The following is a 15,473-nucleotide window of genomic DNA, read 5'->3' as shown; positions in this document are numbered from 1 at the left end:
AGGTCCTGGCCAATGCCTGCCATGACTTCCTGCCAGTGATAACAGGGAGCTGGGGATAAGGGCAGGAATGTCAGGGGGTGGGGGGATTGCGATCTAGCTCCCAGTGAGGTGACTTCTTCTGGTTGCTCCTGGCTCCTGGGCTGAGACGCTCCCAGGGGCAAGGTCACTTGGGCGGGCTCAGGTTGTGGTGAGGTGGGGCAGGCCGGCTCGGATTAGCTGACGCTCCCTCTGCACCTCTGGACCCACTTCCCCACTGGCCACTAAGCCGGATGTGCACGCTGCCCTCGTCAGTGCTGTCCACCACGACTCACCCTGATGACGTCCACCTCCCTCTGTGCCGCCCAAATGAGGTAGCTCACAGCCGGCACCATCCAGCACCATTGTTCACGGCATTTTGGATCATGAGCACACACTGGCCCTTCCCACCTAATGTCTAAGGGCACCCCTCGAGGTAGTGCTGCCCTTCTCTCTCCTTCCAGCGAATTGTCAGATGATGAGGTGGTCCAGTTCCCTGGCTCACCCCCCTCCCCCCCCCCACCCCAGTTGTGTCAACTCCTGGATATGCCTCAAGGGCTGCATACTTTCTTTTCTTTGCCCCACCCTCTCCTCTTCCCTACTTGCCAAACAGCTCACAGGCAGTGGTTAAGCTCTGGATTTAAACCCCAGCAAGACCACACACTTAACCGTGTGACCTCCTGCAAGGTAACTGACCACTCTGAGCCTGTTTCCTCATTTGTGAAGTGGGAAAGATAAAAGTGCTTATGGTATCTGGTGCTTGTGGGGGGTTCAAAGAATTAACATAGTTGGGCCCGACACGATAGTGTAGTGGTTAGGGTCCTCACCTTGCATGCCCGGGATCCCATATGGGCACCGGTTCTAGTCCCACTGGCCCTGCTTCCCATCCAGCTCCCTGCTTGTGGCCTGGGAAAGCAGTCAAGGACAGCCCAAAGCCTTGGGACCCTGCACCCGCATGGGAGACCCAGAAGAAGCTCCTGGCTCCTGGCTTTGGATTGACTCATTCTAGTTGTTGCGGCCACTTGGAGAGTGAATCATCGGACAGAGGATCTTCCTCTCTGTCTCTCCTCCTCTCTGTATATCTGACTTTTCAATAAAAATTGAAAAAAAAAAATCTTAAAAAAAAAAAAAGAACTGGCTTACACTAAACAGAAGACTTCGTTGCCTTAAAAAAAAAAAAAAAAAAAAAAAGAATTAACATACTCAAAGTCCACAGAGCAGTGCCCCCACATAGCAGATGTTCCGTTAATGCTGCCTACACTTACAAGCTCTGCTGGACACTCCTGTCTCTGCCTTCAGGTTCCACCTTATCCAACATGGCAGTGGCCAAGCTGAGGTAGATTAAAGGGAGAGAAGGAGAGACAGAGAGATATTCCACCTGCTGGTTCACTCCCCAAAAAAATCACAGTGGGTAAAACCAAACCAGTCCAAAGCCAGGAGCCCGGAGCTTCTTTTAAGTCTCCCACATGGGTGCAGGGGCCCAAGGATTTGAGCCATCCTCTACTGCTTTCACAGACCATTATCAGGGAGCTGGATGGGAAGTGAAGCAGCCAGGATTTGAACCAGCACCTGCATGGGATATTGACATTGCAGGCAGAGGCATAACTGACCACACCACAGCGCTGGCCCCAAGTACCTGTGTTTCTATCCAGTTCGTGAGCTCCGTGGTGGGTAGGGTCCCTACCTTGCTGCCACTACCCTCATCCTAGCATGGATGCGAGGAGGTCAGTGAGCCACCACTGAATATGTGAATGACAACAGTGTTGGGAGATTGATCCTGGGAATGCTTGACTTTCTCAAGTCCCTCTCTTTCTCCCCTCCTCACTTCCCTCCTCTGGAACAGGAGGAACATGGAGTCCATCTCTCCTCAAACTGTTTCAAATCGGGGGCTAACAGGGACCTCTTTAGGATTGTAAATGGCTCCTGAGGGAGTCTGCGTTGTGGCACAGCAGAACAAGCCACACATCAGTGACTCTCACATCCCACATTCAGGAGTGCCAGATGGACTCCCAGCTGCTCTGCTCCTGATCAAGCTCCCTGCTGGCACTGATCCTGGAGGGTAACAGCAGATGATGTCTCCCATATGGGAGAGCTGGATGGAGCAGCCTGACCCTGGGTCACAGCCAGGTCCAGCCCCAGGCATGTAGGAAGTGAACCAGCAGATGGAAGATCTGCCCCTCAATATTCAAAAATAAAATAAAACCAATGGCTTTGTGATGTAGTGCGGTGGGGTGGGGACAGTGCTGCAAACCACATGGCTCATTGATCTTGTAGTTCTAGGGGGCAGAAGCCTGCAAAACCAAGAGCCAGCACAGCTATATCTTTTCAGGAGAGTCAGCACAGAGAAAAAAAAAATCTACTTTCTGGCATTTTCCAGTTGCAAGGGTCAAATTCTTCTCACATCATGTTTTTTCCATTTCTCTCTCCCACATGTCAAGAACCCAGGCATTACCCTGGGCCCAACCGATCACCTGTTGTGATCTGCTTCTTTCAAAAGCAGCTGCGTAGCCCCATCTTCCCCCTTCCGCATCCCGGGAAGCATGTTGCGTGAGGCCCCGGGTTCTCCAGGGTGACTTTCCTTCCCTGCAGTTTGCTCACGGAGTCCCAGACCTGGCACTGAAGGACATTGCCTGCAGCGAGGCCCTGCTGACACGCTTCCTCATCTTCAGCCAGTGGCATGGTGCACAGACTGTGCGAGGTGCCCTGTGTCCCCTCTCCCAGGGCACCCTGCAGTGGATGGAGGACACTCTGTATGCCAACGTGGACTTCTTCAAGCTCTTCCGCGTGGTAAGCAGCAGTGGGGCTGGCTGCTCGGCCCTTGGGAAGGGATTCCTAGGAGACTCAGGAGACACTGAGTGAGGCATGAACCTGGTGTTGAGAACAATCCTTCAGGAGGCTCCATTGACTGCCCATGTGCATGGAACCGTGGCCTGTGGACCTGGGAGTCACTGTGGGGTCCACGGTGAGGTGTGGTCATGGCAGATTTATGTTGACTCTGGTGTTGGGCACGTGCTCTCCAGAGCCTCTAGCAGGTGTGGCAGATAAAGGAGAAATCTGATTGTGACTCCCTGACCCCCCGTTTTGCAGCTAGGTGATCATGGGCAAGATATCTAACCTCTCCTGGCCCCATTTGCTCATCTGAATAATGAACGTAATACTTGGTCATGACATAAGATAACGTAAATGAAGGCTTCATTTTCCTTTCTCTGAGTCTGCTCTTGACCCCAAATGTTCTGCTGATTCATGATAGGGAGGGTTAAACATCTGCATGTAATGCCAGCATCCTGTATGGGAGCTTGGGTTGAATCCCGCTGTTCCACTTCTAATTCAGCTTCTTGCTAATACACCTGGGAAAGCAGCAGAAGATGGCTCAAATGCTTAGGTTCCCTGCACCCATGTGGGAGAGCCAGATGAAGTGCAGGCTTCTCCTGACTTTGACCTGGCCTAGCTCTGTTGTCATTTGGGAGTGAATCAGTAGACAGAAGCATTCTTTTTCGCACTTTCTTTCCTTCTCACTATAATTCTGCCCTTTCAAATAAATAAATCTCAAAGAAAGAAAACGATAGAGGAAATGTCACAGTCTCAAAAAAATATGAACACACACACACACACACACACACACACACACACACTCTGTTCCCAGATGGCTTGGGACCTGCTCCCCTCTCTCCCTTTGCTAGGAGTGGAAGACAGGGAGGAACTGGCTAAAGAAGGTTTAGAGCTGAGACTGTCAACCTGTAGCCTGCAGGAAAACCACCTGCAGAGCCCTGAGTCAGGAGCACTGGGCAGGAGGCTCAGGCATTTCGGAGGGTGGCTGTCGTAGGTTCCACTTCCTGAAACCCTCAAGCCTGGCATCCGACAGTGATACTAGTGGGGTATTTCTAGTCCTGAAGCGTGTGCTGTTTAGCCAATACTCTCCTTTCTGGAGTGTGATGGTCTCTCACTTACTAAGCTACATTAAAGAAGGAAAGGATATTTAATGTGTCTGACCATTGTTCTCAAGAGCTGAGAAATTCCACTCTCTGCTTCCCTTCAAAAGTAAGCTCAGGCTTTTAGCAGTGAAACTAACCAAGAAAACACCCACCCAGCCCCATCCCCTGTTGCTAGGAGATTCCCCTGTAGGAGTGATGTCCCCTGGGCACGGGTCTCCATGTTACTACCTCATCGGGAAGGACCTCCAGTGCCGGTGACACACAGTTCAGGACCTGGGGTGCCATCCTGCTGCTGTCTGCCACACTGCTGGGAGAGCCAGAAACCTTACAGTCTACACAGCTCTGTCCAGTTTCCAAAGGAACCCAATTTCACACACATATACTCCTCGGCCTGTGTTCAGCAACACAAAGTGTTGGTAAGACGACAAGGTGCCCATTTTCTGAGTGGCTGACCCCAGCATAGCCCGGAGGAGGGGCCCTATGTGTCTACAGGGCCGCCAAGTTCCATGTCAGGTGCAGCCCCAGCAAAGAACCGTGCCTGATGGCTGTGTGCCTGGCCTTAAAGAGCAGGGCTCAGGGCTGACAGGGTGCTGGAGATTATATGATCTTCTGGCCACTGAAAAGGAGTCAGGCCTTGTTCCTTTTCCAAGCTACCTTGGCCACTGATGCAGGGAGATGTCCCTCTGGGGAGCCTGACCTAGAGTCTTGGGCACAAAAGGATCAAAGGGCATCTGGGAAAAACTTTCCATTAGTGACCAGATGCAAAACCCAGACCGCTGACTTCATACTGTTTACTTCTCAGACCGAGGTCTGGCCTTCTGCCCTTTCACTTGCTGGCGGAGCAGGTGCTCAGGATCAGAAAGCAGAGCCCAGCACGCGCCAGTTGCCCTCACTGACCCCAGTGTGTCCTGTGTGCTTGCTAGCTGCTTTCCGGCCACACCTGCAGCAGGCACCTGCCAGCGCCAGACACCAAGCTGAGGCCAAGGCTACAACCATGAGCTTACCATGCCCAAAGGACACAGGGACCAGACACAAGCACACAGACCACTTCACAGCAGCAAGGCCTTGAAGGACCAGCAGTACCTGCCCCCAGAACAGCCCTCTGAGCCTTGACTATACCTTGACCTACCCAGGAAGCTTTGAAGAACTACCATGCTTTCCATTTGCTGGTTCACTCAACAATCAGGCATGGCTGGGCCAAAGCCAAAATCAGAAACTCCATTCAGAACTGCCACATGGGTGCAAAGGTCCAGAGACTTCACTTATCTTCTGCTGCCTTCCCAGGCGCAATAACAGGAAGCTGGATCAGAAGTAGAGCAGGGGGGCGCTTGAGCTGGTGCTTGCATGGAACTGGCATCACAGGCAGAGACTTAACTTGCTATACCACAATGCCAGCCCCCACAATTCAGTATTTCTTAAAGCTTCCCAGGCACCTCCAAAGACCAGCCAAAGTGAAGAGTCACTGACCTGAAGCCTCAGAGTTTAAGTTCCGATCTCAGCTTCCATAGGCCAAACATGGCAAGTGCAGTATCCCAACCACCCTTGAGACTCCAAGGAAAACTGATCACTCATAAGACCAGTGTGTGGTATAGACTGATGACTGGCATGCTGTGTAAACACCTCCACCCTCCTGTCCTCATACCAAAGCCAGGACATTTCACGGCCTGGGACTAATGGACCCATGTGGACTGTGACCCCACACTGGTCTTCCAGGACTGTCTCTGCTTGCTGTCTTCTTGCTCCTGCTTCAGCTTTTTAGGGCCACACAGCCTCCAAACAAAAAGAACCAAACCAACACTGTGTGAGCTTCTACTGCCGTTAAACAGGCTTTTCCTCTTGACGGATGCATAAAACAGCTGAATTTTTTTTTTAATGGACTAATAAAGAAATCTAAAAAGAAATTGCAAGCATTAAGATAAAATTTTTCTTGCTTTTATTGTTCATATACCCTTCTATCTTTTTGAATTTTTTAATGACCCTGAGGCAGGCAAGCCAGGCAGACCCCCTGCTCCTCTAAGAGTCCAGGCAGGGGCCTCCTGGGCCCGGCTGATATTGCAGCTGCTTGGCGGGCAGCCATGCCGGACTTCAGTGTGGGATGCTGGATCTCCGTGCTAGGCCATTCTCACAAGCACGTAGGCCAGTGTATAAATAAGATTTTATTAAATGCTGCAGAAGTTCTTAGGAACAAAGAAAGAGGGAAATCTTAGTAAATCCCTGTGAAGGCACCTGCTCCTGGTGTGGAAGAGGCAGGGGGTATGGGATGGGGTAGGGGTGTGGCCTCTGGAACCCATGAAGTTTGAGAGAACCAGGGATTATGATAGAAGAAGGTGGGGGAGAGCTTAGGGCCGGCACCAGCTGGGACCAGCTGTGTTTTCTTTCCCCCCAACCCAAGTCCCTTGGAGATCTGGAGTGAGTGTTGTCATCCTCCAATAATGCAAATGTGATACCCACGGCTCCGTGCACACTCACACTCCTGAACACCCACGCACTGTTGCACACACTCACTTGCATGTGTGGGCACATGCCAGCTGGTGATCCAGGTGGGCTGGGCAAACAAGACACCAGATGCCTGGGTTTTCCTGAAGGAGCTTTCGTCTCTCTTGGGTGCACCCGCCTTGAGATAGCTCCCAGAAACTCCTATAACCCTGCGACCTTCTACAGGCACAGCACCTGCCAGCTTGCAACCTGGCAGTCCAGACCCAGCCTAAGGTGTTATTACCGCCAGCACCACCTGAAACGGTTTGCACTTGGAGCCGCAGGCCAGTTTCGGGTGAGGGGTTGGGAGTGTTCCCATCTGATTTGGCCCCAGGCATGCCTGCCCTCTCCTCCTCCTCCTGCTCCCCCTCCCCTTAGATCCTTCCTGTTTTCCCTCTGACTTGGTGCACAGCTTTGTAATCTTACTGGGAAGCAAATCTGTCCCTTCTGCTTTGAATGTTTATTTGTGGAAGTTCGGCAGGGGGACCAAGGAGGGTGCCAAGACCAGCTACGCTGCTGGGAAACCAGTCTCCCTCCTGTCCGCCTTCTCAGAGAGCTTGGTAGAGGGACTACACACAGAGTGCGTGGTGTGCATGTGCGTAATGTGTACGTGTGCATGCATCATGGCTCTAACCTGCTTTGCCCTCTATGAATGTTCCAATCCTACCCTCTTCCCTTCACTCCACCTGACCCCTCAGTGTGAGTTTTGCTCTTCTTCCCTTGTCTGGGTCTCTTCGACCATGGGATTCTGAACGCCTAGTCCCAGGAAAGGCCCTAGTCTTGGGCTGCTGACCACCACCTCCCATCACTGTCCTGCTTCAGGATTACCTCTGCTCTGTGAATTCCTGAACCATGAGGAGTAACTGAGGGCCAACTGCCCGTTGCCCAGGGAGAGCCAGCTGCAGTCGGTCCTGCGCTCAGGGTCATTGGCTGCCGGTCGTTAAATTTCAACTAGGCATTGCCACGCGGAATAGGGGAGAATGGGGCTGGGGGAGAGAAAGACATTACTGTGACCAAGTTTCTGAGAATCCCGCAGCTCCAGGATTTTAAAATGAAGCCCTCTTCACGGCTTATGCGATAATAACTTCTCTCTTCCCGTATCTCAGTCATTGGATTGGCATTTTTCTGTCTTTTCTGTGTGAAGTCTCGAGAAGGGAAGAGAAAGAGTCAAGGTAAAAGCCAAGGACTGTCATTGCCCAGGGTGCAACAAGGATGTTGGCTGGAAACATCTAGGTTAGAAAAGAGACTTTTTGCTCTTTTGAGAATGATTAAGCCCCTGCAACTATATATGACTTTCAACATTCATACTTGCTCTGCCTACGTCCACAAAAAAAAAATCAGTATCCCAGTCTGCATGTCCCCTAGTTGGATGAATTTCAGGAAAAAAAAAAAACTTACAGAAATTAAAAGAGAGAGAGAGAGAGAGGCTCCCTAATGTCCAGCCAGTGAGCATCAGGCCTATGGGGTTGTTTTCACCCTGCCAAGATTTATTGGTGGTTCCTGGTGCCCAGTCAAGCAGACTTGGGTTTTCTGAGATGTTAGATATCATTTCTATGGATTTAAGAGAAAAAATACTGAAAGATCAAAATTCACATCACCCAAGATGTGAGCAGGCTCCTGGAAAAGCAATCCTTCAAGACAGGGATCCTGGGGTCCTGATCTTTTATTCTGGACATATGGGCACTGCACCTGCAGTTGGTCCTGGGGGTGATGAGCAGTGGGTTCTCCCCAGAGCATGTGGGCTGGAAGAAGGGTTTTGGTCCCTAATCTGTCATGTCATTGCAGACCGGTGACCCTTCCTCATTTTGTGGAGCCAGGTGACCTTTGAGTGGCTGTCAAGGGCTCTAAACATTTCCTCTGGGAATGCAAATTTACACAGACACACACAGGGAAAGGGGAAGGTTACGGCTTAGGTTATCAGCTTTAGATCAAGCCTTTTTCCCACGCGATTGTGTCCTTTCCAGAAAGGTCTTCATATAGCCACCTACGTGGCTTCCATATCTCTCTTTAGGAAGCAATCACCATCCCCATGGGTGTCAGCACCTATCTTGTCACTGAAAAGAGACCTCAGCAATTTCATCTATGGAACGGAGATAAGAAGACCTGTTCCACGTGTCTAGCAGGCCATAAAGAGGGTCACCTTAGAGAGGGGAAGGAAGAATCCCCGGAAACCCGAGAACTTGGCTCTGGCCAAGAGCAACCCAGCTCCCCAGCTTCTGCCCCAGTCCCCTCCCACCAGGTGGTGGCTTTTAACGGCCCTTGCACCCTCTTGGCTTCTTCAGTCACAGCCAGGAGGCTAGATGACTCCCTGTGGCTAAAAAGGGCCTAGCTACTACTAGGTCTAGTGTCCCCTAACTGGCCTGGCCATGCAGCCCAGGTTGTAGACCCCAGCCCCTCCAGTCCTGAGAGACAGCAAGTCTCTGTCCAGGACCTCTCCCGGCCACAGCAACAGCACAGCATGTCTGCCCTCCCCTCCCAGCCCCGGTGACTGAGCCTGAATTCTCCAGGGGTGACGCACTTCCTAGCGCTTGGGGTGTCCTCTCCCAGCTGCCCCCTCACCACTGAAGCCTGCTTCCTCTCTTTTCATCTGATGCTTGAAGACTGTCAGATGGCAACAAACAGACCTCCAATCTACATTCTCCCGGTTGCCCAGCAACAACTTCCCTCCCGGATGAATCTGGGCTTCCTGGAGCCGTGGCCCAGTGCCGCACAGGGTGGCCGCACTTGCTCTGCTTTGCACCTCTCGCCTGGCTGCTTCTGAGTCGGCTGCCCGTCACCCCTTGCTTCAGAACCTTCCCCTGGTTCCCAGGAGCTGTGACCTCCCTGTGAAGACTCTGGAACCTGAGGCTACCTCTGTTCCCTTGGGAAGCCTCAGCCTAGAAACTAATACTGCTTCCAGATTGTCTCTGAGTCACACGAAGCAAAACAAACAGAGTGCAGCTCATGAGACATTCCTTTCATGTGTGGGTCCCAGGGACACCCGTTTGATGAACCCACTGGGTTCAAAACACCAAAAATTAGCACTCACGGGCTTTTAGGCGATGATGGGTTGCAAAGACCTAGACCTTTTCTTCAAGGACCTAGATGGAGGTTGAAGTTCAGGGGCTACTCAGACTGGCCATGGTGCATGCAGGTGTGTATCTGTTGTTGTGTCTGATCTTTTTTGGAGGTCTAATCAGACCTTGAACTTGAATTGGCAGTGCCAAGCCTGGTCATCAGTTGTGCAAAGGCTACTTGTTTTGGGGGAAAACTTGTGTGACTTAGGAAACTGTGCAATGTGTGTGTGGGTGCATGTGCATGTATGTTCCCATGATGATACTTGCTGTTTTTTTGTCAGCAACCTTTCTCTAAAAAAATGTTTTCACATTCCTGTCCAAATAAACAGTGTCTTCCGGTTCTTGGAGCAGGAACAATGCATGTGAATTTGAATAGATATTGGGGGCAGGACCCCTAGGCAGAGGAGAGCCATGGGAAAGTTCTTTTGTACTTTATGGCCACCTCAGGGAGAGCCCTGGGTGGGTGGGGGGGAGGCATAGTGACAGGTGCTGCTGTGAGTCAGAGTCGAGCAGAAGCTGTGAGCACAGGCCCAACGGAGAGCAGGAAGGGAGCCGCAGCAAGGGTGCCAGGCACACAGCTGGAACCTGGTCAATATCTCACGCGTGAAGAAGAGAAATTCTTAGAGTGATCACAGGAGAAAAGATTCTCCAGACACACATGGATCCCAAGCTGCTGAACTTGGCCTTGTTTGTACCCGGCTCTCCTCTTCCTCTGCTGCCCTGGGATTCTTGCCTCTCCTCTTTCATCCACAGACACTGTCCCCCACCCTCCAGATCCCTGCCTTGTCCCCTTTCACACATCTGCCCTGTTCCCAAAAGAAACTGAGCACTCCTCCCTGTGACTTCCCACCAAGTCTGCAAGCGAAATTGCTGGTGGAAAACCTTAAACCTATGGAATGGAAAAGGAATACTTTATTCTTTCTGATGTGTTCTTAGTTATGCTTCATGTTATTGATGTTTAGGGACCCTAGTAATTGGGTGATGAACAGGCAAATGAGGTATAACCCCTCGCACCAATACCTATGTTGAAATCCCTATATCCAAGGTGATGATGACAAGTGGGACCTTTGGAAGGTGCCTGGGTCATGGCTGGGATAAGGGTCCTAACCAAAGACACCTCACAAAGCCAACTTCTCTCTCCCACCGCAGGAGACACACTGAGAAGGGGCCAGCTGTAAAGCTGGAAATCTACTCTCTCCAACCACTTATTACCAGAGCCCTGAGTCCTGAACTTTTCAGCCTCTGGAACAGTGAGAACTAGGGGTGTGTGTGTGTGTGTGTGTGTGTGTGTGTGTGTGTTTCTGTTTTGTGATTGTTCCTGGAATAGTCTTAGTTCTCTGATCTCCTGTCCTTGGAGCGGGCACTTACTGTTTAAGGAAAGCAAAGACAGTGTTTTGGAAGGGGTGTTCCATGAAGGCAGGTCCTGCTGGCTCAGCTGAGACAACTGAACTGTAAGCCAGGCCGAATGTGGAGGTCTGTAGGATCACCAGCTGCAGGCGGGATAGCAAAATGAGATCGGAAGCCTGATGCTTCTAGAAGGATGCACATGATTGTTGACAGTGATGACTCTGGAGGGGAGGGAGGGAAGTTGCAGGGAGAGCTCTACCTGGCTCTTCCTGGAAGTGAGCTGTTACAGCTGTGGGGAAAGTCCAGGGGTTCCAATCTGACCCAGAACTTCCTGGCAACAAAATGATCTGAGCTAGTGAAATTGAATGATCATGAATGTTCAGAAAGTCATACTTTGCCACTTCTGCAGTATATCCAGATTTAATGAGACATTGACATAGAGGACTTTGGTTTTATTTACTCTTTTTTTTTTAAGATTTATTTTTTTTTATTGGAATGTCAGATTTATAGAGAAGAGGGAGAGAAAGAACTTCCATCTGCTGTTTCACTCCCGAAGCCGCCACAATGGCCGGAGCTGCACCAATCCAAAGCCAGGAGCCAGGAGCTTCTTCTGGATCTTCCAAGAAGGGTCCCAAGATTTTGGGCCATCCTCGACTGCTTTCCCAGACCACAAGCAGGGAGCTGGATGGGACATGGGGTGACCGGGACACAAACTGGCACCCATATAGGATCCTGCCACATGCAAGGAGAGGATTTAGCCATTAGGCTACCACACAGGGCCCTTTATTTACTCTTTAAAAAGAGATTTATCTACTTACTTGAAAAGTAGAGTTAGAGAGAGAGAGAACTTTCATCAGCTGGATGACTCCCCAGATGGCCGCAACAGTCAACACTGGACCAGGTTAAAGCCAGGAGTCAAGAGATCCATCTGAAACTCCCATGCACTTGGGCCATCATACATTGCTCTCCCAGCCATATTAACAGGGAGCTGGATTAGAATAAAAGCAACTGGGACTTGATCCAGCACTCATGTGGGACATCTGTGTTACAGGCAAATTATTCCACTTTGCCACAAATCTGCCTTCTGCTTACTGTTTGCAAGAAAGGCAGTTTGAAAGCAGACTTGTGTTGTACAGCTGGGACTGGACATTGTGAGCATCTCACAGCCTCCATGGCACTCATTCTACTTGCTGGCACGTGGAGTCTATGATTCAGTCTTCAGATCTTCTATAGCAAATGCAATGGATGTGACATTAGAGTGTCACAAAGATAAAAGATGGCCTGGTCCTTAATGATCAGGGCATGTCATTGGGTGTCAGGAACATCAGCAATGATAATCTGTTGCTATCATAAGACCATGCTTATTCATCAGGTAATATTTGAATGTTTAGATCCTGTTTAAATGGAAACGAGGGTCAGTGGGTGAGGAAGGATGTAAACTGGGCTCCCAGTAGAGCATCACAGAGTATGGACAAGTTGCAACATGTGAGCCTACCTAGGGGACATCAGTCTGTCCGATGGGTCACTGTGCCAGGAATGAGGCTTGAAGGAGGAGCAGACACTTACCAGGCAGAGATGGGCAGGGAGAAGGGAGCACAGAGGTGGGGAGGAAGGGGACAGAGCAAGTCCGGCGTGGCTGGCGAGAGGTGGGAGAGAAGGCTGCACAGGGAACCAGGCAGTGCCTCGTGAGAGGTCCTGTGTGCCCAACACTGGCATGCCCTATTCTCCTGAAGACCCTGTGGGGCCTCGGCAGACTTGGAGCAGAGAAGCAGCCTGAGTGGACTGCACAGTGAGGGAAGGCAGGTACTGTGAGGCTGTTTTGGGAGGGAGGGAGGCAAGGGAAGCCACAGGAAGCCTGTTTGCATGCTGCAGCCTGGGAGAGAAGAGAACACAGTCAGCCTGGAGCCTGCGCTGCGGTGGAGTAGGCTAACCTCCATCCCGTATGGGCACCAGTTCAAGTCCCACTGCTTCAGTTCTGATCCAGTTCTGACCTGGGAAAGCATCGGAAGTTGGTCCAAGTCCTTTAGTCATTGCACCCATGCAAGAGACCTGGAAGAAGCTGCAGATGCCTGGCTTTGGACTAGCCCAGCTCCATTCATTGTAGCTATTTAAACAGTGAACCAGTGGATAGAGGATCTCTCTCTGTATACCTGCCTTTCAAATAAAATAAATAAATAAATAAATTCTTTTTTTAAATGGGGACAATCATCCTATTAGGGAAGAAAAAAGACAGGAAGAGCATTCACATAAGGTTCATTTGAGAATGTATTAATTTTGTGTGCAGAAACCCTTTTTAATGTACTTTAAAAGTTTGCATTATAGAAGCTTGGTCACATAATAACCCCCCAGGTACTCATCAATCAGCTGTGACTAACAATGTTTAGCTCTTCTCTTAACCATTCTCTACTTTCCTACCCTCCCAAACTTTTTGGAAGTAAATCATAAATAGCATATCATTTTATTCCCACAAGCTTCCCTGAGTATCTCTAACAGATCAAGATATATGTAGCAAAACATGCTGTGGTCACTCCCAACAAAATTAGCAGTCATTCTCGCATGGTGTCTAGTGCCCAGTCCATGTCCACTTCTTTCCAGTTGTAGTAGTTGATTTGCATGGATCAGAATCAAATCTCCACATGCCAGGTCACTGACATGGTGCTTAGGTCTCTAGGGAGAGAGGGAAAGGGGGCACAGTGGGGAAGAAGGGTGGGCCGGATTTGGTGATGACTTGGCACTAGCGCAGGATTTCCACCTGCTTCTTCTGAGCCCCACCTTTCTCAGGAATAGAACAGAAATGAAGGGGCTTTGCCCAGCCCGGCATACACGGATACTGCTTCCAAGGAGTTTGAAAAGAGGTGCTGACCAGGCCAATGCTAAGGTCCAGGCAGGAGTCAGGTGAAAGAGAGAAGGTTACCATGCCATTTTGCCGTTCACTCCCTCTCACGCCCACCAAAACCTTCCATTACACTCTTGGACTATAAGGCTGAAATGCTAGCCTCTTCTGACTGTGCCTGAAGTTTTTGCACCATTGAGGATTGGAATGCAAAGGCCTTTGCACCTACACAGAGAGAAAGTAGGGCAAAGAGCCAGGGCTAGGAAAGAGAATCTGGGTGCTCATGCCATCACTCCACCTGCTTCCTGGCTTTGCTGCAGGCTAGGTCAGGATATCCATCATTTAAGACAACCACACTGGCAATTAAGAAGCCGCGGGATGTGGTTTGTGGGCCACAAATACTTGTATGAAGAGTCCAAGTTGAGCTTATAAGAATACAAATGCCCAGGACTGACTTCAGGCTGGCTCAAGAGGCACATGTGAGTTCAAAAACCACTGACTTGCAGCTCAGAACTAGGTCTCCAAAGACTTGTGGAGGCCTAGTGATCGTGTCAGTTCAGAAACGATGAGGAATGGAGTCCATCTGGGCCTTGACTTCTGCATTGGTGAACCAGGCACTCCCCTTGGACACGGCCTTGGAGGCAGCCAAGCTGTGGGCTTCCACATCCTCTTGTTGGGATGGAAAATACGTGAACATTCAAAACTACTGCCTGGCCCAGACTCACCTGAGCACTGCTCCCAACCCACTGGGGAGCTGTGGAGTCTTGCCAGTGGTGGCTTTCATTGAAAGGTAGTGGGTGCAGCTGGCGAATCTCCTCTCAGTGGGTGCTGTTAAAACAGAGGAGGAGAGGCACCGATCCTGAAAGGGACTCCAGGAGAAAGGCAGAACACAGAGAAGGCCCCCAAAGGAGTATAACAGGGTGTCTTCTTCACACTCAGGCAGCTGTGTTCTGTTTTCCTCCCTCCAGGAGTCGTGCTTAGTGTTGCCAACCTAGCAATTCAAATCCCACCCTGGTGTATTTAATGTCATCATCAAACTATTTGTGGCTGACTACTTGCTCAGCAGGGTAACTTAGAAATAAGAGCCTTTGAGTCTCTCAAATAGATCAGAGAAACTGGTTTCTGAAAGCAATGTTGGAGAAAAAGTCTTGCGATCAGAAGGAAGAGCGTAAATGTTTTTCAAGCACATGGCCCAGAGAGCACATATGTGTGCAACTACCATCTCTACTATTGTATATATGTAATTTTCCCCCTATCCATTACAGCTACCCACTCTCCTAGACAGCAGTTCTGAAGGTATCGATCTGAGATCCTGGGGAAGAATACTATCAGACATATCACCCAGAATTCAAGAAGTAAGTGGCCCACTGATGTGTTTTACAATGTTGTTGTCTTTGCACCATTGCTCTGTATGTATTATGTCCAGTAATGTAATGATTTCCCACACATTTGATCTTTCCATCTAGCAACATCTAGCAATTTCAAAGCACCTGTTCTTATCCCAAATTTCCCATGCTCCCATGTAAGAAGGGAAAAAAAGAAGCCACCATTCTGATCTCACGTGAGGAAGCGACTCACCTGGTGTGGCATAAATTGGAGGATTTGGAATTGACCCAGGCCTTCCCAATACTATTGTAATCTTTTTTTCTAACTGTCCTAAATGGTGTATTAGGCATGAATTTTGCAAACATGATTTGTGTTAGCAGTAAAGGTGCAGCAGGAGGGTGTTGTACCTTCTCCAGGCTGCTGGATGAGAACAGCCTATAGAAATTGTGGCCCTTTGCAAGGCCATGGCACTTACAGGCCACACATTTC

The 15,473-nt window shown here is 50.1% G+C and overlaps 1 protein-coding gene across 1 annotated transcript in view; it reads left to right on the top strand.

Annotated features, from left to right (window-relative positions):
* The window catches only part of ABCA4 (ATP binding cassette subfamily A member 4), a 122,142-nt gene that overhangs the window by 20,630 nt on the left and 86,039 nt on the right, over nt 1–15,473 (top strand). The window contains exons 6-7 of the mRNA XM_012926016.3: nt 2,605–2,802; nt 14,924–15,013. Of these exons, the coding sequence (XP_012781470.2) occupies nt 2,605–2,802; nt 14,924–15,013 (288 nt within the window). The remainder of the gene's footprint in view (nt 1–2,604; nt 2,803–14,923; nt 15,014–15,473) is intronic.

The sequence above is a fragment of the Ochotona princeps genome, chromosome 2 (genome assembly GCF_030435755.1).
Source record: "Ochotona princeps isolate mOchPri1 chromosome 2, mOchPri1.hap1, whole genome shotgun sequence".
Taxonomy (NCBI): Eukaryota; Metazoa; Chordata; class Mammalia; order Lagomorpha; family Ochotonidae; genus Ochotona; species Ochotona princeps.
The sequence above is the reverse complement of the archived record's forward strand: the minus strand, read 5'-3'. Positions and strand labels throughout refer to the sequence as shown.